General features: G+C 60.7%; 1 protein-coding gene across 4 annotated transcripts; it reads right to left on the bottom strand.

Annotated features, from left to right (window-relative positions):
• FLNC (filamin C) lies at positions 1 to 27,954 on the bottom strand. 4 transcript variants are annotated; one of them, XM_088834656.1, is made up of 49 exons: positions 27,370 to 27,954; positions 22,596 to 22,844; positions 20,970 to 21,067; positions 20,703 to 20,853; positions 20,491 to 20,609; positions 20,240 to 20,317; positions 19,870 to 20,032; positions 19,438 to 19,638; positions 19,009 to 19,074; positions 17,940 to 18,077; positions 17,449 to 17,575; positions 17,163 to 17,299; positions 16,744 to 16,937; positions 16,538 to 16,651; positions 15,788 to 15,931; positions 15,449 to 15,572; positions 15,135 to 15,295; positions 14,836 to 14,926; positions 14,579 to 14,748; positions 14,242 to 14,359; positions 13,885 to 14,147; positions 12,693 to 13,290; positions 11,902 to 12,075; positions 11,626 to 11,788; positions 11,226 to 11,386; positions 10,207 to 10,374; positions 10,006 to 10,129; positions 9,300 to 9,456; positions 9,035 to 9,224; positions 8,915 to 8,938; positions 8,561 to 8,808; positions 8,032 to 8,112; positions 7,628 to 7,727; positions 7,192 to 7,332; positions 6,813 to 6,941; positions 6,554 to 6,727; positions 5,829 to 5,990; positions 5,518 to 5,721; positions 4,925 to 5,077; positions 4,714 to 4,836; positions 4,347 to 4,589; positions 3,905 to 4,174; positions 3,668 to 3,805; positions 3,288 to 3,403; positions 2,453 to 2,585; positions 2,188 to 2,364; positions 1,823 to 2,041; positions 1,005 to 1,214; positions 1 to 890 (listed from the first exon to the last, which is right to left on the bottom strand). In XM_088834656.1, exons 1-49 carry the CDS (start codon positions 27,722 to 27,724, stop codon positions 703 to 705), a joined length of 8,229 nt encoding a protein of 2,742 aa, XP_088690782.1. In that variant the 5' UTR covers positions 27,725 to 27,954; the 3' UTR covers positions 1 to 702. The 4 variants fall into 4 exon arrangements, with proteins under 4 accessions (XP_088690782.1, XP_055277203.1, XP_088690783.1 ...); XM_055421228.2 differs by lacking the exon at positions 8,032 to 8,112 and having other exon boundaries at positions 27,370 to 27,953; XM_088834657.1 differs by lacking the exon at positions 19,009 to 19,074 and having other exon boundaries at positions 27,370 to 27,953.
• Between the last annotated feature and the right edge of the window lies 1 nt (position 27,955).

The raw sequence follows: 27,955 nt of genomic DNA, 5'->3' as shown, positions 1-27,955 counted from the left end.
CCTCTGCGACAGGCCGCACTTTATTTGGAGTTTTCCGCCTAAACGGCTCCCAGCTGAGCCGCATGACATGTGCAAAAGCCCCCCAGAAAGCTGGGCCTCGCAGTGTGTAAAAAAGGCCCCCCCATGGGGCAGAGCTGTGCAATTATTAAAAAAAAAGAGAGAGAAATCAGTCCCCAAGGAAGCCTGGCTGGGGTCTCAATCGCCCGGGGCCAGGACATGTGTGCAGCTGCCGCTAGGTACACTTTCTCCTCTGACTGTGCTTCGTTTTCCAAGTCCTAACGCTCTGGGTTTGTGGCCACCAGAGGGGCTGGATGCAGTCCTCAGTGGCTCGGAGGCCCGGCTGGCAGTGCGATTTGAGGGCGACCTCTCTCACACATGCAGACACCCCCAAACACGTGCTCCTCCATTGGCCTCAGCCCCACCAGAAAACACAGGGCTTCCCTGGCCCCCCAACCCCCAGCTCACCCTCATGTCACATTTGAGGCGAGGGACACTGCCCTGAAACAGACAGGGCCCTCAAGCCAGAGGGCCTGGCGGGGAGGGGGCAGTGCCACTCTGTCCACACCCCAGGGCAGGTGTTTGTGGTGTCTGATTCTGCGAGCGTGCATCTGGGTGTGACCCATTTATGTGTGTGTATGTGTGTGTCTGTGAGTGTGTTTGGCCAGAGGTGGGGGCCGAGGCTGGGGGAGGCACTTCTGGGATTCAGGGCACATTGACTTTGAAGGGGCTTCCGGGGACACTTTCGTCGCCCCACTTGACGATGAGGATGTAGTCCCCTTTCTCCTTGACGGTGTAGGTGACGTTGTATACCCGGTTCCCCATGTGCTTCACGTACACCTCCTCACAGGGGGTCTTGGGCCCGTGCACACCCACCATCATCATATTGGTGCCTGGAGAGAGAGGCAGCAAGCGACAGGCTCACCCCCGGCCCTCGGATCCATGTTCGCACACACTTGCCCACCCTGGGAGACCGCCCCCTCTTCCCCCCTCCACCCGCTGCCTGCCTGCTTTGCTGCAGTCCACGGTGAAGGAGTTCTTCTGGCCCACAAAGGCCTGGGACAGCCCGGGGCCCCGCGTCACCACCTTGCTGGCATCTGAGGAGAACTTGGGGATGGAGCTGTAGCTGGAACCCCGGCTTGAGGACGACTTGGTCACAGTCTCCACCAGAACCGTGGATGTTTCATGAAGGCTGTGGCCTCCAGAGAGCCGGGGACCTGAGGGACAGGGTGGGGTGGCCACAAGCCGGGTCAGAGGCCTGCTTTTCCCAAGGTGGTAGGCCCCATGTGGCGGCCCTGACAGCCCACATTCCCTTCCTCAGCTGCAGCATCCTAGGAGTAGCAGCCCATTTCACACAGGGCTCTCGGGCAGGCTTAACTCCAGGTCTGAGGCCTCCATGGCTCTGTCCACCCCCTCTCACCCTTCTGGGCTTTGTCTGGGACCCCAAGTCACATGGCAATCCTTCACATAGCTTCCAGAAGGAAAATCGGGTAAATGTCTGCTGAGCTCTGTCTTCTTGGAAGCCAGAAATGGGGGACGCCAGGAGGGCACAGTTAAGTGAAAACTTGGGGAGCCACCGCAGGGAAAAGATTAGTCAAGGGATGGACAGTAGAGAGGCATTGGATTTTTTAAAAATGATGTACACAAGTCCACACATAGAAGGTGGAGAATGGCACTTTGTGTAAAGCCAGGCCCACTTTACTCCTGGTAACCTGAAACCCTGATGTTTGGGGCCAACTCTGACCCAGATGTGAATAGCCACTGGAGCCAGCCCAGGATAGGCTGCCAGCCCAGGGTGGGACCACGCCCCACCCAGGACACTCACCTGTGACTTTAGCCTTGAAGGGGCTGCCCACGATGTGCTGGGGGCCACCATACTTGATGGCAATGAGGTAGTTGCCAGGGGCCATGGGAGTGTAAGTGACCACGTGACCCTCAGGACACTCCCGACAGTCCAGCTGCACCTTGGAGGGGCCATCAATGGTGACAGACAAGGCCCCTGAACCCGCATTCAGGGTGTTGACGATGAACTCTGACGACACACCTGGGGAACAGAGGTAGCAAGGATGTAGACAAGAAGGGCTTGGGGCCCAGAGATGGGGTGGGCCCAGGCTCCCCGGAGCAGACCTCTGCCAGTACGTGGGGCTCATCATCACTGTCCCACCCCTCTCCCCAGGCCCAGGCGCTCACCTGTAGTGCCTCCCTCAAGCCCAGGACCATAGGCCGACACCAAGCCTGGGTCCCCAGCCTGGCTCTGCTCCCCAACTCGGATCTTGAAGGGACTGCCAGGGATGTGGGCACCGTTGAACTTGACGTCGATGGAGTGGACGCCATTCTCATGGGGGATGAAGCGGATGGTGTGCTTATCTGTGGGGGCAGAGGTGGGTGGGTGAGCCTTAGTCTTTTCCCTCCCCTTTCCAGAAGCTCCTAGCCTGGCAGGGATAGGCCAGCTCACCACTGTCCAGCTCGGAGACGTAGCACTCCTCCACTGCGCCCGAGGGCGTGTGCACCCTAGCGTCGATCACGCCCCGTGCACCGTTCAGCTGCACCGCAAAGGACGCCGGCTGGTTCACCTTGAGCCCGGTCTCCTGCAGAGACCACAGAGGGTGCTCAGACTCCTGGGAGGGCCTGGAGGGCTCATGTCTGCAGCCTGGCCCTGATATCCCTTCCTGCCCAGCCCGGAGGCTCCCTCCTCCCACCCCCGGCTGCTCCTTGCCGCCTGGCCCAGCTCAGGGAGGCTCTCAACAAGGCTGCAATGGGAGGCAGAGGCTGGGTCTTTGGCCTTGGCAACCACCTGCTGAGGTGGGGCCACCTGGCTGTGCCGGGCATGGTGGGGGGCCAGAGATGATGTGCCCTGTCCTGGCTGGGAAGGCAAGACCCAGATACCGTAAAGCCGGCCTGATAGCAGAGAACCCAGTGCCGGGACAGCACTGTGTGGACTGCGAGAACTCAGCAGCTGGGATGGGAAAAGAGGCATGTGGGCTGGACTGCCCTGGGGGCACTTGATGGAGAAGGTGGGGCCGATGGGGAGTGCAGGTCGTGAAGATGAGCCCAGTTCTAGAATGGGGAAGGGGGAGGAGGGACACAACGGCACCTGAGGCTGCTAAGACACCCCAAGGGGCAGCTAGTATAGCTAGAGCCCCCTGTTGTCCAAACACTGGGAGAGAGGGGCCATCTGTCTGGACCTTCCAAGGTCACTGCTAAGTCCCTGGTCACATGGGCCTGCCATCCTCTACTCCTGCCCATCTCTCGGGGTGGCAGGAGGGCCCCATCCCCCCCCAGGCACACACCTGGAGGCTGGTGACAGTGAGACGGCGAGCATCATCTGAGAGGGAGGCCACGGGTACCACGAAAGGGCTGTCTGGGATGTGCTCGTCGTTGAACTTGATGGAGACCTCATAGTCACCTGGGGAGAGAAGACCAGTCAATGCCAGCTCCGGGACAGGGGACAGCAGGGGGGGAAATGACCCCATCCTGATCTCAGCCCAAGACAAGCTCCTAGGTCGAGCTCAGCTCTGGAGACACGTATTCCCAGGAGTGTAGGGTAGAGGGAAATGGGGCAGAGAAACCAGAGCGGCCCAGGTGAGGCGTTGTTCTGGGAGCCCCATCTCCTGCCAGGGCAAGCAGAAGCCTGCTCTGGAAAGTCAGGCAGGCCCAGCAAGATGCCCACCTGGCTCCTGGACGACATAGGAGACCCCACACGAGCCATCCTTGCGGTCCTCAAATGCAATCTCTGCCTTGCTGGGACCCTCCACGGCGATTGATAGGCCCCCAGCACCTGCTTCTCGGGTCCAGATGCTGAACTCCGCTGGAGACGGAAACAGGACAGGGGCAGCTCTTCAGCACCATCGCCCACCCTGCTGGCTGTCCTGCCCCCACCCCCCGTCCCAGCCACCTGCCCCCTTACCTGGCACGCCAGCCACCCCTCGCTCCAGCCCTGTGCCTCCAGCTCGTACCTTGTGGGCACCACCTTCACCCAGTGGCCCCACAGTGAACTGAAAGGGGCTGCCTGGCACATGCTGGCCGCGGTACTTGACAGTGACCGTGTGGGGCCCCATCTCCTGGGGCACAAAGCGGACGCTGTACGCGCTGTCCTCCCCTTCCACGATCTCGGCGGCTTCCGTCTTGCCCGACGGACTGGTCACCTGTGCGGTCATGTCCTGAGAGCTGGCCTCACCTGCAGGGGGTGGGGAGTGTCAGGGTGACACCAGGGCTGCTCCAGGCCCTCGCCCTTCCCTCCCTCCCTCAGTAAACACCCCCTCCTCTGCTCAGACCAGCAGCCGCCCCGTCCTGTCCCGAGGGACAGAAGGCCCATCTCCCTGTGAAGACCCGTGTCCAGGCCTGCTCACCCTCCTGCTGCCGCGTGATGCTGCCAAAAGAGCCCAGTCGCTCCCGGCCCAGGAAGTCCCCGAAGACGGCGGGGAAGGGGTCCCCGCCAACCTGGGTGGACTCCTCCACCCGCACCTCGCGCTTGGTCTCCCCGCCCCGCGTCTTGCTGATCTCCGTACGCTCCGTGCGGGTGTAGGTGTGGCTGCTGCGGGTGAAGGTGCGTGTCAGGCGCTCCTGGGCAGACACCATCTGGAACCAGTTCCCTGTGGGACACGTGGAGCCGGCGGAGGGGAGGGAGGTGAGAAATAAGCCAGAAGGACAGAGGCCCCGGGACGGGCTCTGGGCCCTGCCCGCAGCCCCGCCCCACCAGGCTCTTCCGGCGCCCACCTGGGATCTTGAGGTTGAGGTCACAGGTGCTGCCGATGGTGGCGATGGACGGCGCCTGCCTGCGCCGGGTGATGCTTTCCTTCATGCGGCCCTCACCGGTGACCTTCACTGTGAAGGGGCTTCCTGTAGGGACAAGAAAGAGCGGGTCAGCCACCTCAGGTCACTCGTCTCCGGCCTCCTGGCCCGTCCCGGCCACAGCCCAGAGCCTTACCGGGCACGTGCTTGTCGGCGAACTTGATGTTGATGATATAGGTGCCGGGCTCGGTGGGGCAGTAGGTAACTTTGCACGTGCCATCCTCCATGTCCTCACAGTTGATGTCCACCTTGCTAGGGCCTTCAATACTCAGCCCCAGGCCCCCATAACCTAGCGGGAGGCAAGGGACATGTCTCCCTCAGTTCCCACTGCCATCTGCTCTCCCCTCTCCAAACTGCAGGCTCCACCCAGAACAGACACCCAAGGGGCATCATAACCACTAAAATGGCTCAGTAGCAAAAGGAGGGGTAAGCCAGGCACTGACCCAGAGGGTCGGGGATAGGTAGTCTGGAAATTTCTCTAAAGCAGGCCTCTTGGGTTTTGGTGAGCAAGGGAGAGACAAACTCAGGATGACTGAGCTTTCTCTTAGACACAGGAGAAGTGACAGGGGGACATTTACTCTTCCCAGGTGGGCCCCAGAATGGGACTCTCAGCAGAGACTGGGCCAGGAAGTTCAGGGGGGATGTTATGGCCCAGGGGCGCTGGGAAAGAAAGCACTGGTCCCTACTGGAGGAACCAGCTGCAGTGAGGGGTCTCCAGGAAAGAAGCACCTGCATTACGAGTGTCCACGATGAACTCCGCCACCTGGAACGTGTGTCCCTCGGACAGGCCCTTGCCCCAGACCCGCACCTTGCTAGCATCCCCGATCTCAGACGGTCCCACCAGGATCTTGAAGGGGCTGTTGGTGACATGCTTGCCACTCTTGCGCACGCTCACCACATGCTCCCCCACTTCTTTGGGGGTGAAGGAGATGCCTGTTGGGGGGGGAGGTCCGGCATGAATGGAGCTCTGGGCCTGGCAGTGGTCCTTTCCCAGCTCCCTCATCTTCCTCTCACGGGCTCTCCCGTGGCACCACGCTCACCGATGTGCCGGTTGGGCAGACGCTTCAGCAGGCAGGGCTCCTCGTTGCCCGAGGGGGCACGGATGCTGGCGGTCAACTGGCTCAGGTCACTCTCGGTGATCTTCAGGGACACATCCGTGGAGGTGCCCACGTTCAGCTGTGACGTCCTCATCGAGTCATCGCCTAGGGGAGAGTTGGCATGTCAGGCAGGGTGACTCCAGGCAGGCCCTGCCTTCATGGGGATCAGGAGACCCCCTGGACTCAACAGAGCCTTTGCCCACCCCCCTCAACTCCCAAAGCAGGCACAGAGAGGCCGGGGAGAGCACAGTCTCCATGCACATGTTAGGGGCCCAAGATGAGGGATGAGTCAGCACCCCAGTCCTGAATGGGTTAAACCCCTAATTTACATAAATTTAAGTTCCGAGTCAGGTAATTTTGTGGAACCAGAAAAGAAAAGAGACTAGACCACACAGCCCAGATCCCTTACCTGCTGTGTGTTGCCCCTCCGGGCCTACTGGTTTCCTCATCTATCATCAACATCCTGACTTAAAAGACTGTGAAAATGTGTTTTCAAAGGGTGGCTGAGTGTTTCTCATTTGCTGTAGAGAACAGCGTACTTCTTACACATATCCAAAAATGACCTCTTCCACCTTGAGGGCACCCTACCCTAAACACCCCAGAGACTTGAACGTGCTGAGCTCGCCCAGCCATCATGTGCTGGGGTGTGTGCCCACGCGTCCACCCACCTGTGATCTTGGCTGTGAAGGGGCTCCCTGGGATGTGCTTGTCGTCAAAGCGCACGATGATGCTGTAGTCTCCAGGCGCCGTGGGGAGGTAGGACACGGTGCAGGTGCCATCCTTGTTGTCCTTGCAGGTGATCTCCGCCTTGGACGGGCCCTCCACGGCCAGGGACAGGCCCCCTGTGGGTGGAGGCGGGGCCGCGATCAGAGGTCCTCACCCCTGCACCGGCTGCCCACCCCAGCCCCTGCTGGCAGCTCCCCTCACCTTCCCCAGCATCCTTGGTGACAATGGTGAAGGTGGCTGGCTTGTTGACCATGCCATGGCTCAGGCCTGGTCCATAGGCACTGACGTGGCGGCTGTTGATGGCGTCCACGTAGAACTGCAGGGGGCTCCCTGGGGGCAGTGGGGGAAAGAGGGCTGGGTCAGCAGCGAGGACAGGGGCTGCCTGAGCCCACCTCGGACCCCCACACCTTCCCACAGCCTCCCCGCCAGGCCCTGCATCTGTGCCGACGGGGCCTCCCACCAGGACACCAGCCTTCCTGGGGCCTCACACGTGTCTGCACACAGCGCATGCTCAAGAACTACGAGTGGAAGAAGGCCGATGGGGAGGCAGTCACTGTGGCCAGCCTGGCCCCCGACTCACCGGGGATGTGGTTGCCGTCATACTTGATCCCCATCTGGTGCAGGCCCTTCTCGGTGGGCGCATACCTCACTGTGATGGTCCCATCCTTGTTGTCAGTGATGTTGGGCCGGGCGGTCTTCCCAGAGGGCATCCGCACCTCCCCTGCCAGGCAGACACGGGTACGTGTGGGACCCCAGTTTCTCCAAGCTCCACCCCCTTGCTGTCCCAGGTTCCCCCCCACCAGGTACCAGGAGACAGCCAGGAGGCCTTAGGATGAATCCTGACCTGGGAGACAGAAGGCTGGAGTCTCAAGTTCCAGCTCTGATCAGCTTGCTGTGTGACCCTGGGGAGCTTGCTTCCCCACTCTGGGCCCCAGCTTTCACCTCTTAAGGAGGAGTTGGGCCTGGACACATGTCCTCCCTTGGGGCCATCCTGCCACGGGGCCCTGAGGCAGTACCTGTGAGTTCCCCTTTCTGCACAGTGAAAGGGATGACTAGGTTGAAGGGTCTCAGCATGGACTCCATGGGTTCCGCAGGCACCACTGGCTCCTCCGTGGCCTGTGGCGGGGCAGAGGGAACAGTCACTTGGCTGGGAAAGGCCTGGGGAACTCGGCCTGAGCTGTGACTGAAGTCACAGAAGGTGAGGAAGGAGCAGGATGGTTAATGGTGAAACCAGAGGGCAGGAGAGGCGTCAGCTGCAAGAGAAGAGGTGCCGCGCCCAGCTCCGGGATCCGTCTGCCCCGCCTGACTTCCCGCCTGCTCCCCAAGATGGCCCCCGAACCATGCCCTGGCCGCTGAAGAAGAGAAGAGATGAAGGAAGAGGAGGCAGGGGCGAGTGTGGCCCAGGTGGGAGGGGCAGTACCCAGTGTGTGGGGTAGGTGCTGGGCCGGTGCAGCTGCGGCACGTCAGGGGGCTCCTCCACGCGGGGCATGGCCTCACACGCCTGGGAGGCAAGGCACGGGAGAGCACGGTCTGTGACAGGCCAGTCCCCACCAGCTCGGGTGACCACAAGCTGACTCAGAATGGCCCAGGGACCTGATATCCCGGGCTGCCCCCAGGGCAGGATGGCTATCTTGGGTGCTTTACTCTCCCGAGGGCTTCCCTGTCCTGCAGGGCCACCTGAGGAGATGGACGGGGATGGTGGGCCTGAGGGTCAGAAGGAACACGGCAGGTTCCACCAGAGATCTGACTGATGCCCATAGGGGCCAGAGGCAGGGCTGTGCGTGCCTCCTGGGTTGGGAGGCTGCCGGAAAGCACAGGCTCCACCCTGGAGCACTCTGGGCCCAGGATCCATCAGACGTGGGGATGGGTTCTGGGGTTCCTTGCTCCCACTACGAGGGCCTGGCCCCCCTCCCCTGCACCCCCAGCTCTGCTGCGGCCGCTGAACTTACCAGCACGTGGAAGGGGCTGTTGGGGATGTGCTCGCCTCCGAAGCGAATGGTGATGACGTACTTGCCGGGCTCAGGCGCCGTGTAGTAGATGTCGAAGGTACCATCGTGGTTCTCGACCACGTCCACGTCAAGCTCCGCCCCGTCGGGTGTGGACACCGTGCACGTCACCTTCCCCTTGCCTGCTGCCTTGGCATCCACTGTGATCACCGTCTCCTCCCCAATCTGGATGCGAGGGCCCAGGCAGGCACCTGCCGCACAGGAGTCCCCGGTCAGGGGGTCCAGTCCCCACACTCAGTTCCCAGCTGCCCCCATCACCTCAACCCACAGCAAAAAGAGAAGAAAAAGGACACTCACCCAGGCCGTGACCTCCAATGGACACTGGAAATAGAGAAAAGTATAAGCGGCAGTGTTAAGGATGAGCTGGGGTGGGGCTGTGTGTGTGCAGGGAGGGGAGAGGCAGGGGTAGGTGCCCACCTGTGACCAGGCACTTGCTGGCGTCCCCAGTGGGCAGGGCATGGATGCGGAAGGGTGAGTAGGGGATCTCATCGCCGCCATACTTGATGGTGATGGTGTACCGGCCACTCATGTCCGGGAGGTAGGACACAGTATATGTGCCGTCCCCGTTGTCTCGGATGTTGGCCTTCTTGGGCTTACCCTCAGGGTCCTGGGGGAGAAGCAGCGGTTAAGGCCTGCCTGTACCCAGACCCTGACCTGAGAGGTGGGCAGCGCATAGACTCACCAGGATCTGGACAGTGAGCAAGCCCTCCCCAGCATCCCGGGCATCGATGGTGAACTCCACGGGCAGGCTGGCTGGGATGCCAGAGGCGTTGAGGCCGGGGCCACTGGCCCGCACCTTGCTGGCATCGTGGGCTGGAAGCACCTTGATCTTGAAGGGGCTTGAGAGGCAGAAGGGATAGACAGTTGGCTGAGATTCAGGGGAAGAAGGAATCCCATCTCATTTGGGGCCTGGAGTCCCCCCACCCCCACATGCCCCGCAGGGCAGAGGAGTCCTGGCAGGAAGCGGGGACCAGGCCACAGCCTGAGTCTTAGGGGAGGGTCACAAAGGCATGCCCCTGACAAAACCTGGGCATTTCTTCTCCATTCTCCAGGAAGATGCTGCAGATGGTTTAAAGAAGAGGCTGTAGGAGGCTTCCCTGTCACACCTGTTTGCAGCTACATGGTGCCTTTTCCCAAGGTGCTGATTTTTTAGCTAACTGGTGGGACAGCCCAGCCAGAGGAGAGCCCCTGGGGCTGCACCACCTCCAGGGTGGAGAAGAAGACGGGCAGGGGGCCCTGAGGAAGAGTGGGATGGTGCAGCAGAGAACAGATGAGGCGTAGACAAGCAGGGGAGTGTTTCCAGGGCCCTGGAGTGGCCCCGCAGCTGTGGCCCTGGTGGGAGCTCCCCAGAGCCCAGCAGAGCACAGAAGCCCCAGGCTGGGCCTCACCTGCGTGGCACCTCCTGATCGGCATACTTGACGGCTACTGTGTAGGGCCCGTCCGTGGCTGGGGTATAGTGGACGGTGTGGGTGCCATCCCCATTGTCACGAACCTCCACAGGCTCGGCCACACCTGGGCAAAGGGAACAGTCAGCAGAGCCTCCTGGCACCCTTTCCATCTCCTTCCACCCGGCCCCAGACACTCCATACCTGTGGGGCCCAGCACGGCCACCTGCAGGGGCGCCCGGCCAGCTTGGCTGCAGTCCACTGTGAAGGTCTGGGGTACCCGGGCCCTGACGCCGGCTCCCAGCCCTGGGCCCGAGCACTTCACCTTTCCGGGGTCCACCACGTCCTTCACTGGCACCCGGAATGGACTCCCTGCAAGGAAGACGGATGTCAGCCCTGGCCCACCTGCCCCAGAGGGTCTCCCCGACTCAGAGGACCCAGGAAGGCGAGGCCTCCCCTGCCTTTGAAATGCCCCTGGGAGACCAGACCAAATGTGCAAACACTTAGAAACTTGCTAAGACCCCATAGACGGCAGCCCACCAGGCTCCCCCATCCCTGGGATTCTCCAGGCAAGAACACTGGAGTGGGTTGCCATTTCCTTCTCCAATGAAGAAAATGTAACAAGGAGAAATAAACTCAGCTACAGAATATATACTCCAATAAAAATTAATAAAAGTAAAATTAAAAAACAAAAACCAAAAACTTGGCTACAGGCTGAGGCAGGGTGAATCCACTTATTTCGGCCACATGCCTGAAAGAACGCCCTCCTAAATTAATAAACTGCTAAAAGAAGTATTTGTAAAAGAAAATGAATTTTTTCCAGCATGAAATTAGATAAGTGGGGTGGGCAAAGTCCCATTTCAGCAAGCCCGGGTAACGTGATAATTGAAGACACCAACCATTCCCCACTCCTGCTGGAGGGCAGGGGGGTTCCTGGCTTTGCAGACAGTGAGAGGGTGTCCTGACTGAGCCAGCGACACTGGCTTGGACTGTGAGTGACGGAATTCACGAGATCTGGTGCTCCAGGCAAAAGGGCCAAGACACCAGTGCTGGGCTTCTGGGAATGTACCCACCACCCTGCCTCAGCCCTAACCGTGGCACCCATGCCTGCCAGGGGCTGCTGGTTTGGGGCTTTCATCCTCATCCTACTTCCTTCCAGTTTCCCTCCCGCTGAGCAGGCCCCTGCTCGCCTCCCCGACACCCCTCCCACGCCCATTGCACACCTGGAATGGGCCGGCCCCCGAAGGTGATGTTGACGTCGTAGTCTCCGGGGGTGAAGGGGATGTACTCCACGGTGCAGCTCCCGTCCTTGTTGTCCTTGCAAGACATCTTGGCTTCCGACGGGCCCTCGATGGCTAGGCCGAGGCCCCCGGTGCCAGCTCCCCTACAAGATGACACCCCTACATCAGCAGCGCAAGGACCAGTGAGTTGGGATGGATAAGCAGGTGAATGGGGGTGTGGGGCTGGCTTAGAAGGGACCAGCGGCTACAGCAGGGAGGTTTGCAGCCTTGACGGGGATGGGTGGGGATGAGGTCCACACAGGAGGATGAAGGGGGAGGGCAGGTGGCTGGGCTCAGGGTGGCCACAGCATCAGGGTCAAGGTTAGGAAAGGGGCAGGCATACCTGGTTTCCACGGTGAAGCGGTTAGCCTTGTTGACCAAACCCCCCTCCAGGCCTGGCCCGAAGGCCCGGACACGGGTGGGGTCACAGCCCTCAGTCACGCCCACTCGGAAGGGGCTCTTGGGCACGGTCACGTCATCGTATAGAACCTCCACCAAGTGCACTCCTGGAAGTCGGCCACACGGTGCAGGTCAGGGTGTGCACGGTCCCTACCACCCGCCCCCCTCTGACAACTCTGGGACCAGATCCCTGCCGTCCTGGCCCAGCCCAGCCCCTCACCCTCTTCATAGGCCGTGTACTGCACGCGGTAGGTGCCGTCCCCGTTGTCGGTCACGTAGGTGTCCGTCTTAGCGCCTGAGGGGTTGAGCACGCGAGCCGTCACGTGGTTCCCACCCGTGGCTGTCAAGGATCTCGCGTCCACAGTGAACTCGGTGGTCACTTCACGCAGGACACCTGGGTCCCAGGAAACAAGCGCTCAGCCCTCTCATGGCTACCCACCCCTGCCCTCCCTCCCCAGCTCCGAGGTGGCTCCTCCTCTCCACCTCCTACTCCCCATCCTGGACCATGCCCACGGCCCAGGCCCTGCTTCCCATAGCCCCTGCCTTCCCTCCCTTCAGCAGATAGTGACATTCTGCTCACCGGAGTCTCCCCACCCGGCCGTGGGCCCCTGGAGCGTGGGGCTGGCTCTTCCAACCCTCTGCATGCCCCACCCTGCCTGGCCCAGGGTCTGGCCCCCAGCAGATGGTAACTCAGTAACTGAACTGAGCTGAACCATCTCCTGACTCTCATCGCCCTCGACCCCAAAGCCTTCCCTCTGCACCAACAAGCGCAAGATTCTTTGATTTTTCAGATCAGCTGATGAAAGTTGAGGATCTCCCGAGGAAAATGGCCACGGGCAGAAGCAATCTTGCCACCCAGACTGAGGCAAAGCTCCACGCCCTGCCCTTGGCTTTGATACCTTCTCGGGGGCATCTGAGCCCCAAGGATGCCAGTGCTGCCCCCCAGCCCTCAGCCCCGCTTCCCTTTCCCCTGACCGGTGACGTGACCAGCTCCAGGCTTCTCCCACTCACCGTGCGGCTCCACACCGGGCCCTGAGACCTTGACCCCACTGGTGTCGACTGCGGGCTGCACGTGGACGCGGGTGGGGAACTTGGGGACGGGGTGCCCGCCGTACTTGATGGTAATGGTGTAGGTGCCGGGGAAGGCGGGGCTGTAGGTGATGTGGTAGGTGCCATCCGCGTTGTTGTGGATCAGCACCTCGGCCTTGACGCCAGCGTCCGACAGGATCTCAATGGTCAGCTCGGCCTCGCCCGCCTCCGAGCAGTCCACAGTGAAGGTGGCCGCCTCCCCAGCCTTGCCGCGCTCCAGGCCTGGCCCGCTGGCCCGCACCTTGCTTGGGTCGAACACGGGCCGGATGGTAGCCTTGAAGGGTGAGCCGGGGATGTGGGCTTCGGCAAACAGGATGTTGATGGTGTACTCGCCTGGCTCTGTGGGCAGGTAGCTGACGGCACAGGATCCATCCCCATTGTCCTGGCACTCGATCTTGGCCTCGCAGGGACCCTCCACAGTCAACCCCAGGCCACCGGTGCCCGCTCCCTTGGTGTCGATGGAGAAGGGCGCTGGCGTACCTACCAGCCCGCCCTTGAGACCAGGGCCATAAGCACAGACCTAAAAGAAGGAGCAGGTGTGTGGGTTACCTCGACTGGTCCCACACCCAGCCTTCATGACTCCCAAATCAGCTAAGCACTTTCAACCGTAGCAGCTCCCACAGGCTGAGTCCTGATAACAATTCCACGGGAGATTAAAAAATTTGTCCCAGCTGATGGACCTGGGGTTGAAGCCCAGGTCAGACCCAAGGCCAGGCTCTTAATAACTAAGCTGTCTTGACATGAGTTTTTATATAGGGAATGGATAAACAACAAGGTCCTACCGTATGGCACAGAAAACTACATTCAATATCCTGTGATAAACTGTAATGGAAAAGAATATTTTTTTAAATGTATGCATTTGTATGCGTGTATAACTGAATCACAGTGCTGTACAGCAGTAATTAATACAACATTGTCAACCAACTATACTTCAATAAAAATATAAAAAACAAAAACTAAGCTGTCTCAAAGGCAAGTCCTGATTTGGGGGACTGCCTTGGCTCTGGGCCCTTGGCTGTGCTCACCCCAGGACATAAGGCCTTGGGCCTCGGCCCCTGTGAACTACCCACCTTCCCTACAAGCCCCCAGCTCCCGCCTGCCCCTACTTCCTCACCTTGGAGGGGTCAGGGGGCAGGACGCCCTCCACGGCAAAGGGGCTGCCAGGTACCGGGTGACCGTCATAGGTGATGTCCACCTTGTAGGGCCCCTCCTCGGGGGGCATGTAGCGCACCGCCTGGGCCTCAGCTCCGCCGCCAGGCTCCAGCTTGCAGGGGATGGGCCGTCGGGAGGGCGAGGTCATCCGCACGTCCAGTTGGCCCTGACCACCAGCCCCTCGTGTGTTCACAGAAAATGCCTGTTCCTGCCCCACAGCCACCTCTGTGTGGAGGGTGAGGGACATGGTGAGCAGAGATTCCAACCCAAGGCCCCCCGCAACCCTCCTCACTGCATGGGCAGCTCCTGCCCCACTTACTGCTGTTTAGGCCTTGAACCTTGACTTTGCTGAGGTCTAGCGGAGGTGCCACGTTCACCACGAAGGGACTCTTGGGGACGGGGTCTCCACCATAGGTCACTGTCACTGCCATGTTGCCCTAATGGGTACAGCAGGAAGTCAGAACTGAGGGGCTGAGATCCAGCCTGCCAACATGTCCTTGGCCGACACGGACCAGAGGCTCAGAGACCCACGGCAAGAGAGGATGGGGAGGCAGGAAAGGGGCCAAGACCCCGAACAGACCCTGTAAGACCGGAAGAAGGAGCCCCACGCCCCCAGCCAGCCAGGACAGGAGGGCCAGGGGAGGGGGTGGGCACACCTGCTGCACGGCCGTGTACTTGACAGTGTAGGAGTAGTCATGGTTGTCGATGATCTCAAAGTCTCGCACGGCTTCTCCCTTGGCGGCCCCGGCAAAGTGCACGTCCAGCTTGGCCTTGCCGGCTCCCTTGGTCAGCACCGTGAAGTGAGTGGGCTTCCCAACTTCTACACCTGGAGCGCCCATCCCAAGATGGTGGTGAGGGATTGGCGGCCACCCAGCCCCACCCCAGCCCAGCCCAGCCCAGCCCAGACAGCTACCTGTGCGGTTCAGCCCAGGCCCCTCTGCCTTGACCTTGCTGGCATCGTGGGATGGGTCCACCTTGATATGGAAGGGGCTGGCAGGGATCTCCTGGAGGGAGAAAAGGCTTGGTCAGGGTGGACACGGGCAATGTCTGAAAAGAGTCCCTTGTCCCTTTTGCTTCCTCTGAGGCACGCTGTCCACACACAGGAAGTGCTCAGTCGGTGCAGTAGACAGATGACAGCCTCCCAAGCTTCTGTTTGGGATGGGGTAAGGGGGTGAGGTTAGGGTTGATAACCAAAACCCAAGCACAGGGTACCTGGTTGGCAAACAGCACCATGATGGTGTAGCGGCCCGCCCCCGGAGGTGTGTACTTGACTGTGAAGGTGTCGTTGTCATTCTTGATGATGTCAAAGTCGATGTCAGCCTCTGCGGGGCCCACCACGCCGGGGGCACACTTGATGCCAATGCTCACGTCGCCTGAAGGGAAGCAGGCACGAGGCCATGAGTGTGGGTGGGTACTCCACAACCTCCTGCACTGGACGGGTCCCACTCTGGGGAACAGGTGGAGGGCACCAGCGCCTCCTGCGTGGACACCCCCGGCCCTGCCCCCCTCCCTGCTCCTGGACGCACCCTGCCCCGCCTCGCTGCAGTCCACTGTGAAGTAGGTGGGCTCATTAGCCTTGAGGCCCGTCTTCTCCACGCCGGGGCCGTACACCTTCACCCGCTCGGGGTGGCTGCCCTCTCCCACGTTTACCTGTGGGGAGGAGTCGACGGTCAGCGTGGGGCCCCCTCCCTCAAGGTCCATCCCTTCCCCAGCACTTCTAGGCCCGGTCTTAGCCTCTTCATAGGGCCCATGAAGTGGGGAGCAGGGGACAGGGCCCAGGGACAGCCAACATCCCCCTGCTTGGGGCTCCACCCTCCCTCTGGGGTCGCTGGCAGGGGGCACGGGGCAGGGCTTGGAGGACACACCCGGAAGGGGCTCTTGGGCACGTTGACGCCTCCCCAGGAGACAATGATGGTGTGCTTAATGGGCTTGGTGGGGATGTAGGAGCAGCGGAAGGTGCCGTCACCATTGGGGATGACCTTGATGTCGATGGGGCAGCCGTCGGCGTCCTGTGGGCATCACCCAAAGCAAGGTTCTTAGAGCGCCCATGCCCTCTGCTGGGCTGCTTGCCCACCATCAAAGACCCTCCCCGCAAACAGATCACAGACCTCTGACCACTGGAGCCTAGTGCCACGAGCTCTGGTTGCCAGGGCACACCCTGGAGAGCTGAGGAACCAGGTTCAAGGTCATCTGTGTGGCCTGGTCTCTGAGCCTAGGTCTCCAAAATGTGTTGTGAGGGGAAAAGGCTCAGCTAAACCAACTTCTTAAAACTGAATAAACAAACTTTCAAAAAAGAAGCATCCTCCTGGACCAAAGAACATATTCATTAACCTTTAGGGGTCAAAGGACATCATTTTGAGAAACTCACCTGGAAACCAATGTCTTAACCCAACCATCTTTAAATTGCAAATGATTAGCATAAAAATACATATCTGGTAAAATGTTTTTTAAGATTATCATCAATAAGAAAAAATAAAACTTTAGACTTCCCACAGATCAAATGGATTCATGAGAATCAGTCCTGTGATGCCTTGAGGCCCTTTTCTCTAATCTACCCTACCCTCCTAGGGTCCCCACTACAGCAGTGAGGGGCAGAAAGATGGGGCAACACCTACCTGGGCGTAGAGCTTCAGGTCTCCCTTGCCAGCAGCCCGGGCATCGATGGTGAATTCTGCTGGCTTGTCCACGATGCAGCCGGTGGGCTCCAGGCCGGGCCCAAAGGCCTTCACCTGTGCAGGGGCAAGAGTGGAGGGCTGGGTTGGGGACCAGAGGAGGGTCTGTTCACCCTGTCGCAGGCCTGGGGCGGGAGCTGGGGACACACCTTGTCCGGGAAGCAGTCGGGTGGAGCTGGCTGGATGTGGGCGATGAAGGGCGAGTCTCGAATGTCCTCGTCGTCACAGATCACGTGCACTGCGTACTCCCCGGGCTCTGTAGGCCAGTACCGCACGTCGCAGGAGCCGTCTCCCTTGTCATCACACTCGATCTTGGCCTGCGAAGGCCCCTCAATGGAGAAGCCTGGGTGAAAGGTGGGGGAGGGTCAGGGGGCACCAGAAGCGACTTGGACACCCAGGCAGGTCCCCCATCACTCTCTTCATCACCACCCCAGTCACCCCCATTCCAGTGCCTGTCTCATCTCAACACTGGCCCAAATTCCTGCCTTCTACCCCCTAGTAACTCCCCAGTGTCCCCCCATCACACCACTCCCCGGAATTCCCATCTGCTACCACCTCGGCCACTTACCCAGTGTCCCCACCTCTGTGCCAATGGCCTCCACCACAAAGTCGGCTGACTTGCCCACCTGGCCAGTTTCCAAACCGGGACCCCAGGCCCGGACCTTCTGCATGCCTGCCTCTGGGCTCACCTGTACCTCAAAGGGGCTGGGCAAAGAGGGAGCTGGTGTCAGCACCCCGAGGTGCCCCCACCAGAAGTACCCCTCTTCCCTTTGCTCGGAGCCCCAGGCAGCCTGCCTCCCTCCGCCCACCCTGTGAGGCCCAGGCTGGAAGGCTCAGGGCTGCACGGGGCTCACCTGCGGGGAATGGCGTAGCCGCCCCACGTGATGGTCACCACGTACTTCCCAGGCACCACAGGGTAGTACTCACACTCGAACACGCCATCCCCGGCCTCCCGCACCTTCACTGGCTCCTCTGTGCCTTCTGAGGAGATGTGGGAAGTGCAGGGATCAATGATCTGTGTGTCTCCGCACCTCAGCCTCTCTAGGACCCTTGGGACTGTGCTGTGGGACAGTCCCTGGCTGAGGACAGCGCTGCTAGCAGGCACCGTGGAGCAGGCACCGTGTAACAGCCTAGTGCAGCCTTCCCAGCTTGCAGCCTGGGAGACTGAGCCAGGCAAGGCAGTTCACCTGAGGTCCCACAATGTCTCTGGTCAGGATCTTTTTGGAGCCCCTACCCCCAGGGGGGTGCATAGTGCTGTCATTGCCCTCAGGGGGTCAGCAGCACTGGCTGCCTTTCCTCCCAGCGCCCTGACCCCCCCACCACGGCCCTGGGGCCTGGTACTCACTTGGTCCCTTGACTGTGACCTTGAGCTCCCCACTGCCAGCACCCTTGGTGAACACCTTGAAGTCAGCCACTTCTTTGACACGCACACCCTTGGGCTGCAGACCCCGCCCAGACGCCCGGCAGGCGTTGGGGTTACAAGCTGGGAGGAAGAGGAGAGATGAGATTGGGGGCGCTGAGGGGCCCTAGACAGAGCCTCAGCACTTACCACCACTCGTCCCCACCGCACTGTGCGCAGTCCTCCTGACCGACCACCCCCGTCCCCTTCCCCAGGCACAGGCCATGGCCTCATGCAGCCCTCCCTGTGCTCCCTGGCGCCCCGGACACAACTGAGAGCCATGCTGGGCAGGGAGTGGCCACAGCGCCCCCAGACCTCCGTCCCCAGGCTGGTTAAAGAAACCCTTCCCTCAGGCTTCCTCCGAGTCAGGGTCGCTTGGGACAAAAGCTGGGCAGAGCTCAGAGCTAAGACAGACCGGGAGGGGCCTTTCATCCACCCCACGGCCATCCACCTAGAGCCATCTGAGCCTTCTTGGAGCCACCACAGCAGCTTCAGGAACCGAGTCATGCCACAAAACACTCAGCCACACCAAGGAACAGGGAGGGTCGTGTAACGAGAAGCCTGCCACAGATCACAGGCAATGCATGAAGGTCAGCCTGCTGCAGAATGCTGCCGGTGGCAATGACTTTGCTGCTGAACACAGATCAAAGGACAGGGATCTCAGCCTGCCACGGGACACAAAAAATGGCACGGAACCCATGGGGTGCCACCAAACAGGCAACGATGTATCATCCATCCAGCCCTGCCCTGGAACACAGACAAATGACACAACATCCGGGGACTGCCACAGAACAGGCGACAGCACGGAACGCAGACCCTTCTCACAGAAATCACCAGGCAAGCCCCAGGGGACTAGAGCTGCCACAGGACAGAGGCAAAGGTGTGGAACCTGGGGCCTGTCACAGAATGCCACAGGAGGGGGGCGACTCCACCCCGCTTGGGCCATGCCACACAGCACAGGTGAGGCCAGTCAGCTATGGCCATGCCCGGCCTGCCTCCGCTGGCCTGTACTAACGTGGCACCACTCTCTTGGCCTGGTGGACGATGGGCACGGAGGGGGCGGGCGGCGGCGGCAGGGGCTCTGAGTGGCGGAGAGAGAGTGGGGAGTCACTGCCTGAGAGCTTGGTGTACAGGTGCTCCTGTAAACATGGCCTTCCACCCATGGTCCGGTCCCTTCCCCCTCAACCTTCCACGTGGCCCCTGTCTGGTATCCTTCCCAGTGACCTCCTGACCGTCCTCGGGGGCAGGGGCTGGACAGACAAGCTCTCGGGCTTGTCTTTCTGCCCACTTTAAGCCTTCAGAAGGCTCCCCCGACCCCATCCCCACCCACTGCCACCCCCCAGTTGTAGTGCTTCATTTCCTATAAGTCCTCAGACTTGGTGCAACACTCTGCATCCTGGCCTTTGGCGAGGGGGGGTCATGGGGGTGGGTGAAGGGCCTTCACCTTCTGCCACATGGACGGGGAAAGGACTGCGGGTGATGGGGGCTCCCGCGAAGGCCACGTGCACCGTGTGGGGTCCCTCCATCACAGGCCTGTACGTGCAGCGGAACGTGCTGTCGCCCTTGTCCTCCAGGGCCACCTCCACGGTGTCCCGCCGGCCCTGCGGGTCCACGATCACCACAGCAACATCCCCAGTGCCGGCCCCTGTCACGACAACGGCCATCAGCCCCTCTTGCTCGGGTTCCCTCACCCTGAGACCACGGCCTCCTTGCCCCCAGGCAACCCCCCCCACCCAAAAAATAGTCATGGGGTGTCCCTCCTGCTCAGGCTCCCTCACCCTGAGACCATGGCCCTCTGGCCAGGCCCTGCCCCTGGCCCCCAGGTTCCCCCACCATGAACAGTCATGGGGTGTCTGGTGGAAGGGCCCATCCCCACCTGCAGTGTAGATGTCAAAGTACGTGGGTTTGTTGGCCACATTGCCCACGGGCTCCAGGCCGGGACCACGGGCTGACACCTTGTTAGCATCTCCCAGGGCCATGCCCACGTTCACCTCAAAGGGGCTGCGTTCGATGTTCTGACCAGCAAAGAGCACAGTCACCTGGAGGTCAGAGGTCAAAGGTGAGCTTCTAGAAGAAAGCAGCTCTGAGGGGGGTTTAGCGGCGGGACAGAGCCAAGTGGGGTAGGAGGCGGGTGGGGCTTGTGCATGGGGGTGGGGTGGGGTGTGAGTTGAGAGAGGGGTCCATTCAGCCAGATGCAAGGATGTGAATGGAGTGGGGAAGACATGGGAGGGCCTATAGGGGGATACCTTGTGTAAGCCGGCGACCTTGGGCACGTAGGACACAGCGTAGGTTCGGTTCTTGTCGTTGTTGGGAACCACCTTGGCCTGTGGGAAGGGAAACGATTGGCCATCAGAGCTCCCCCTGACCCCACTCCTTCTGCAACCCCCATGGTGAGGCCTCCGCCTTCTCCAGCATCAGAGGGAGGCCCAGCAGCCATCTCCAGCCCATTCCACTGTCAGTCTGTGCACTTGTCCGATCCCCAGTGGCCTCTCCATACCTCCTCGGTGTGGCCCTCAGGATCCTCGATGTAGACCAGAACCTCGCCTACACCAGCGTCCACTGTCTGCACAGTGAAATGGGCAGGCTGCAGCACGGTGTTACCCTGGGGCTCGATCCCTGAGGGCGGAAGGCAGAGTCACAGAGTTTAGGGAGAATCATCCCAGCCCATGTCCAGCTGCCCAGCGACAACTGTCAGGGCTCAACACATACCAGGCCCATAGGCGATGGCCTTCTTGGGGTTCAGTTGCTTGGAGCGAACAGGGGCACCAGGTTTGAGTTTGGCCTTGGGGAACTGGGACAGGTAGGTCATGACTGAATGTTCATCCACGTTGGGGTCCACGATCTCCTCGGGAGCAATCACCTGCCAGGGAGGAAGGGAGTCAGAAACTGTCCTCCATCCCCAGCATCCTGCCCAGGTAGCTTCACAGACCCAACCCCACCCTTGGTCCTCTCCAGGGCCCTTTGCTCTCCACCTACCTGGGGCACCCCAAGCCAGTCGTCCGCCTGCTGCATGGCCTCCCGGGCGTTTTCCACAGGCTGGTTGGGGTCCCAGGCCTCCCAGTCAGGGCAGAGGCCTGGAGAGATGGTGGAGGGAAGCAATGATGAGGGAGAAGCAGTCAGCCAGGACGCAGAGCACTTGCTCCACCAACGCCCTCCCAGGCCGTGGGTTTACACTCCCTTCCCATACGGCCCCAGGCCCCTGACCAGCCAGGTTCCTGCTGACCCCCAACCTTACGGCCTGTCAGCCAGGATGCCCATCGCTGTTTAGATGCATCGCAGCCCTCCCGAGCACCAACAATGAGGCCTTTCTGCCCCAGCTGACGCAGCCTGGCACCAGTCCTGCCAGCCGGCCTCTGGCCTGCCCAAGCCCCAGCACCAACCCTGAACACCAAACCCCAGGGACTGCACCCCTCGAAGACCCCCCGCCTCATTCCAGCAGCCTCAGGGGTGGGCAGTCCCCGTCCCGCAAGTTCCTCTGACTCAACTCCTGAAAGGTCTCCTCACAGCTGCCCTGAAGCCCTAGGTGTCCATGCGCTTCCCACATCAGCCTCAGAGCATAAGACTCTCTCTGCTTCCTAACTTCCGCCTCAGGGAAATGAAGGCACTGAAGGGCTTGTTTGAGAGGCCGAGTTCTTTCTGGCCACCCAGAACCCAGCCCTTCTGATGGGAGGACTGCTGAGGCAGCCACAGGTCACTCCTGGGAAAGGGTGCAGGGGTTAGAGGGTGCTTGGCCCCAGCCAGAGCTGGAGGAGGAGGGTGATGCTCCCTGGTGGGGAGGGGACCAGCTCAAAGGCTGGAATCCATGACTGGCCAGAACAGCTGAGCTCACTGCTGGCAGCCGAGCCAGCCGTGGGCAATGGCTCAGCAGCTGGGAATGCTTCCCAGGCGGCCGGTGCCCCCGCCTCCCACCCCTTGCTCCCCGGTTGACCCCAGGCTAGGGGAGGATTCCCCCAGGGGGACGTGGCTCCAAGAGGTGGGGAGACGACAGATCGTCTCAGGAGATGAGGGTCAGAAAGGGAGCTGTACGTGGGGTACTATTCTCATCTATGATGTCTAAGTCTTCTCCGGGCCCTAGTGGCCCCTACCTGCCCAGGCTAGGCCTGGGTCACCTGCCGCTGGGGCAGTGAACCACCAGCCACAGACCACATCATCCTGGGCCTCAATCCCTTCTCAAAGCTATCCCAGGGGCTTGCAAAGAATAGCCTTCTCCAGGCCTAAAGTCCTGGCCTTCTCTTCTCTACAAGTCCCACCACGTTTTCCTTCTGCTGGCTGAGCAGAAATGACCCTTGTGTAGCAAAACAGGAAGTTCACGGAGCAGGGAGTTCCAGGTCCCGGCTGGCCTCTGATTCAGTTCTGCCACAGATAAGCTGTGTGACCTCGGACAAGTCACTGGCCTTCTCTGGACCTCAGTGTCCTTGCCACTGCAGGATCTGGCAACTCATCAGGAAGGGTCCAACTCTAGCAGTGATTCTCAGCTGGAGCAGGTGGCCCTGATTCCCCCAGCCCTGGGACACATATTCTGACAAACACAAGTCTTGGCATCACCAGCTCATCCTGCACCCCTTCCCGGCTCAAGCCACTATGTGCCGCAAGTCCACTCACCAGGGGCACAGTTGTCCACCAGGGCGCCCAGAGCTTTGCCGTCCTGCCAGTCCCGGTTGAAGTTGGTGATGGGCAGCTGGGGCACCTTGTTCTGGATCCAGCCGAGCAGACGCTGCTTGGGTGTCTGCTTGCGGGCATCCTCGTCATCCTCGTCCTCCCACATGGGCATGGAGATGGAGTAGTGCAGGATCAGGGTCCAGATGAGCCCCAGAATCAGCTTCAGGTTCCCATCCACGATGGCCTTGCTGTCTGCAGGGAGGAGGGGACAAGCAGGGCTCATGAGGGCCCCACTTCTGATGCAGCACCCTCCCTCTCCTGGCCCAGCTTCTGAGGATGCTGCTTGAGCGGTGGGTCTAGACTCCTCCTCCTGGAACCCACTGCTTCTCTTCCTACCACATTCTGCATCCCATAAGGCCCAGCCCTTGATGTATCTCCCACCCCCCTCAGAACATGGCTGCGTCCCAATATGTCCCTTGCGCAGGTACTTTCAATTTTTTGACAGCACTTGCATGGGCCTCCTATCAGGCTACAAGCATCTATACAGTTATGCAAGACTGTAAGTCTCTAGGGGCAGACACTGTTTTGTTTTGTTTCCTTTCTTTGTGTGATACACAACAAACTGTACATATTAGAAAGTACAACTAGGTACTGAGTTGTATTAGTCGCTCAGTCCTGTCCAGCTCTTTGTGATCCCATGGACTGCAGCCCACCAGGCTCCTCTGTCCATGGATTCTCCAGGCAAGAATACTGGAGTGGGTTGCCATTCCCTTTTCCAGGAGATCTTCCGTACCCAGGGATTGAACCTGGTTCTCCTGCACGGCAGGCAGATTCTTTACCATCTGAGCCACCAGGGGAGCCCTACCTTTGTCAATATGTGCATAACCATGAATCAAGATAGTAAACACATCCACCCTTCCTCAGTTTCCTTTCTTTTGTGATCCATCACTCCTGCCCCTCTGAGTCTATCCTTCGAGACAACAACCAATCTGCTCTTGGTGACTATACATTAGTTCGCATTTTCCAGAGTTTTATATGAATAGAATCATAGAGTATGTATCTTTTTTGTCTGCCTTCTTTCACTCTAGATACTATATTTTTCTCTCCATATATTCAGAGCCTAGATGTTAGTAAAATCTCAATAAATACTGGTTGAATGAACATCTTAAAAACTGAAGTTGGAGAGGAGTGGGACCAACCTGGTTCCAGCCAAATTCTCCTTTGAATGCTATAAAAGGCTTTTGGAACAAAGTTCTGGGAGGAGGGGTTGGAGACAGTACACGTTCTGTTAATGGCAGGGACCAGTGAGATTTCACAAGAGCTGGGCGAGTGTTACCCATGTGGACTCAAGTCTCAGGAGCTGAGACTCTAGACCCATCCCCTCCCTTGATAAATATTATGGACCAGAACTCCAAGATTTGGGGTCAGGGAGGGGGCCTAGTTCCCCTGTAACAGCCAAAGAGAAAGATCCAGGAGCTGGAGGTGGCCTAGAGTATAGTTCATTGGAAACCAGCTTACTTGTAAAGGACAAGGCAGGCATGAAATCCACCAGTTTCCCTGAGCACTGCTTTCAGGAGGTTGGGAGGGGGTGAAAGACTCAGCCTTGTTTACTGGTGTTACCCGAGAGATGGGAAAGGGTGGTGTTGGAAGTGCCCCCTTACATATCTTTTCCTGCCCGCCCCCCCAGATCTTGGGAGACAGCCTTTAGACAGTAAAGATCCCAAAGGTGTCTCCCCTTACCTATCTTTTCCAGAATGCCCACACATACACACCCTGTCCCCAGCATTTCCCCAACCTGCCCACTGGAGGGGAATCTCAGTCTCTCTGTCCCTTTGGTCTTGGGCTCTGGTCCCCTTGGCTCCCCCACCCTTTCACTGATTCATCCTTCCTTCCCCAGCAGCTCCCCAGGCCCGCCCCCTCTCCCCCTGGCTCTGCTGCAGCACAATGGTTTGGCAGCTTGCAGATTCCATGACACACTCACTCCCAGCCTCCCGGTGCTTTGGTGCGGTCTCTCTCAAACACACACAGGCCCAGGACACTTTCACATAGCCTTGACACCCAGGGCCTCATGGCCTCTCACAACCCTGACAGCCTCCAAAGCTGGTGCTCACACACCCAGAAGTGCTTCTTGCAAACTGAAGCCAGATCCTTGGGAGGGAGGCCCAGAGGCCGCCAGGATCGCCAGGATTGGGAAGGGGTGGGGGGGGCCGGTGAGGGGGGTCATTCATATTTGCTGCAGGGAGAGGTTTCTCCCCAGCAACTGGCCCTGGGCCAGACAGCAAGTGGCAGGAGAGGGGTGGGTCCGGAGTCCCACTCTAGGAGCAATGACCTTCCTCGCCCTCCTCCCCCTCGGAGGCCAGGCAGAGGAGGGGAGTTCTGCTCAAGCCAGGCCTCTTTCTTCGTCGCACCCCACTGGGGATACCACCAAAGGGGTGGGAGGAGCCCCAGAGCCAGTCCCTGAAGGCACCCCAGGCCTTGCGTGGAGTTGGGGGAGAGGAGAGGACCAGTGAGGGAGGGGCCGGGACAGCTGCTGCCCCCTCCAGCCCCTCCCTCGGCGGTTGGCTCCAGGAGAAGGAATAGCAACTGGGGAACAGCTGCGGGACAGAGCGGCCTCTAGGCCTCTTTGTTCGGAGGAGCGGAGGGGGCGGTGCGGGTAAGGAGGGCACACCGCCCCTTCAACCCAGGCTGTGTACCCTGTCCTCCTTCAGAGGGACTGCTCAATGCCCAGCTCCCACTCCACTCCTGGAAAGGGACGTGGGGTGCCTAGAGGCTCACATTCAGTCCTGAGATGGTACCCAGAGAAGCCCCCATCCCAGCCCCTTCCCACCACTAAGCGGGACAGAGGGAACCAGAGGAAGCAGAAAGGGGGAACCCCTGACACCTCCTTTCCCATGGATGGGTAGCCGCTGCTGTCTGTGCTCCCTCCCCTCCAGCCTCCGCCCCAGCAGCTGAATTGCTGACAGCTTATCTCATCGGCCGCGGGAGTCAGCCACTTGGCTCAAATGGGGAACAGTTCCCGCAGGAACGGGAAAGAAGGGTTCCTTCCCACCCCCAAGCCAGGTTTCCCTCCTTCCCCCTCTATTCTGAGCCGGCCTCTCCATACACAGTTGAGCCAAGGGGGCTGGAGCCAGAGGCACCACCGTGGGGGGAGGGGAGAGGTGTGCGCTCAGGAAGGATGAGGCCAGGAGAGGGGCCCAGAGCCCCCGCAGCGGGCGGGGAGGGGGAGACCGAGCCGTTTCCTATAAAGTCTTGGTGAGGCCCCAGACTCTCCCCTCAGGATCCCACCTGGGACAGTCAGTCCAGGCGGTCAGATCGCAGCTGCCAAGGGGGTGGAAGGGCCCAGAGCTGACTCCTCGATGACCCCTGGCCCCCCCCCAACCACACACACTCTGGGGCAGCCCTCAGTCCCACTACACACACCAGGGTGGCCTCCTCCCCCACCCCCTGTCCTCAGCCTTGTCCTCTGGAAAGCTCAGAGACATCTGCTGTGTCACGGAGGCAGGGCTATTTCCAGGCCGGGCGGGTGGGGTTGGGGGGGGCAGTGTTGGGGCAGGAGGGGGTAAAGCGTAGAGGGGACTGGACAGGGCCAAAGGGCCCCTGACTGACCTCAGCTACTAATTCAGGAGGCCCAGAGCTGCCCTGAGGGAGGCTGAGGATGGACAGACCTTCAATTATCTGAAGAAATCTCTGGGGCAGCCTGGGGGTGGGCATTGGGCCCCCTGTGAAATTCCCCTTCTGGGGCTCTGGGGTGCACCCCATCAAGGGGCGCTTTCCTGAAAATCACATCAGGACACTTAAGAGCTCACCATAGGGGTAGGGGTCTTGCCCAGGACCCCAGTCTGAAGGGGTGACTGCAGAGCTGAGAGGGAAGGGCCAACTTCTAGGCTCTCAGAACCCATCCTTGGCTCCCCCTGCTCCCCAGCTTAAAGTGCCTCCCCACCCCCACCCAGCACTGACACACCTTCCAAATCTGGTTACACTCAATGACTTCCTCCCTTTTCCAGGCCTTGCCTCCCTCCCCTCAGCCTAGATCATTAGCTGTAGCCAATCGGGGCTTAGGGGGTGGGCGGGGGCCGGGAGTGGACGAGAGGGAGCCCCCCTCCTGGCCTGCTGAAGCTGATGGAGGACAGGCAGGGGTTAAGGCTGCCTGCGCTCGCTCAGAGCCTTTTTAGGTTTCCGAGGCCGGGCCCTGCCGGCTCTGGCCCCTGGGCCTGAACCCAGCTGCCGAGCACATGCCGGCGGGGGGCCCGGGCCCCGTGCCCGCCCGGCCACCCGCTCTCCCGCTCTCCTTGGGATCCCTGGGACCGGGCAGCGATGGGGACCTGCCTTCAGCCTCTCCTCCCCGGTGGAGGTGCTGCGAGACTGGGAAGCCATTTGCTTTGTCTGGGGTGGAGGGGGCTCCCCCGGGAATCGTCATTGAACATTGGCCCCATCCTCTCAAGCCTGGGCTGGGGGTGTGGGCGGCAAGAAAGGAGACCAGGGGTAGAAGCAGGTTGGCCAAGAGCGTGCGAGGGGAGCTGAAGCTGGAGGGCTCAGAAACGGCCGGGGCTGGATGCCCCCGGGGCGGGGGGAGCCCCCTCGGGATGCCGGCCGACCAAAGCCCCTTCGGGGCTGGCGGGGGCGGGCTCCGGGTGAACCGGATCACGATCCTCTCCCGGTGCCGGGGCCCCCCCACCCTCGGCCCTGCCTCGGCTCCCCGCGCGCCCACCCAGCCCCAGCACCCTGTCCCCGTGGGCCAGCCCCTCGTCGGGGCACTGCCCCCTCCGCACGCACTGACCGATGGACACCAGCTTGATGTGCTCGCGTTCGAGGAACTCGAGGGCCACGGACACGTTCTCCAGCTTCATCTGGCGGAAGTTGGGGCGCGGGTGGAACTTGCGGTACATGCGCTTCTGGCTGAGCACCTCGAGCAGCGCGATGAGGCGCAGCCCGTCGCTGAGGTCGCGCTGCAGGTCGGTGAGGCGCTTGCCCACGCACTTGAGGTGCTCGTTGCACCAGCGCGTGAACGTGTTCTGCTGGATCTTCTTCCACGGCGCGTCCTCGGCCAGGTCTTTCTCCGTGGACGGCATGTCGTCCACCTCGTCGCCCAGGCCGAAGCCCGGGGCCTCGGAGTAGCCGCTGTTGTTCATCATGCTGGCGCGGGCTGGGGCGGGGGTTGGGGGCCGGCGGGGCTCGGGCTAGGGGGGCGCTGTCCGGGACGGGACCGGCGGCTGTGCGCTCCGCGGCTCTGAACTTCTCTCGCGCCCCTGGCTGGCGGGACTCGGGCGGGCCTCCTCGGCTCCTCGGCCGCGCTCTGTCTGTGTGTGTCTCTCTCTCCCTCCGGGGGCGGAGCGGTGCTCTGGAAAGTGCGGGCCGGGCTGAGG

Source organism: Moschus berezovskii, chromosome 3, assembly GCF_049115385.1.
Source record: "Moschus berezovskii isolate FMDL1 chromosome 3, NW_MosBer_1.0, whole genome shotgun sequence".
Lineage (NCBI taxonomy): Eukaryota > Metazoa > Chordata > Mammalia > Artiodactyla > Moschidae > Moschus > Moschus berezovskii.
This window is presented reverse-complemented; position numbering and strand designations above follow the sequence as displayed.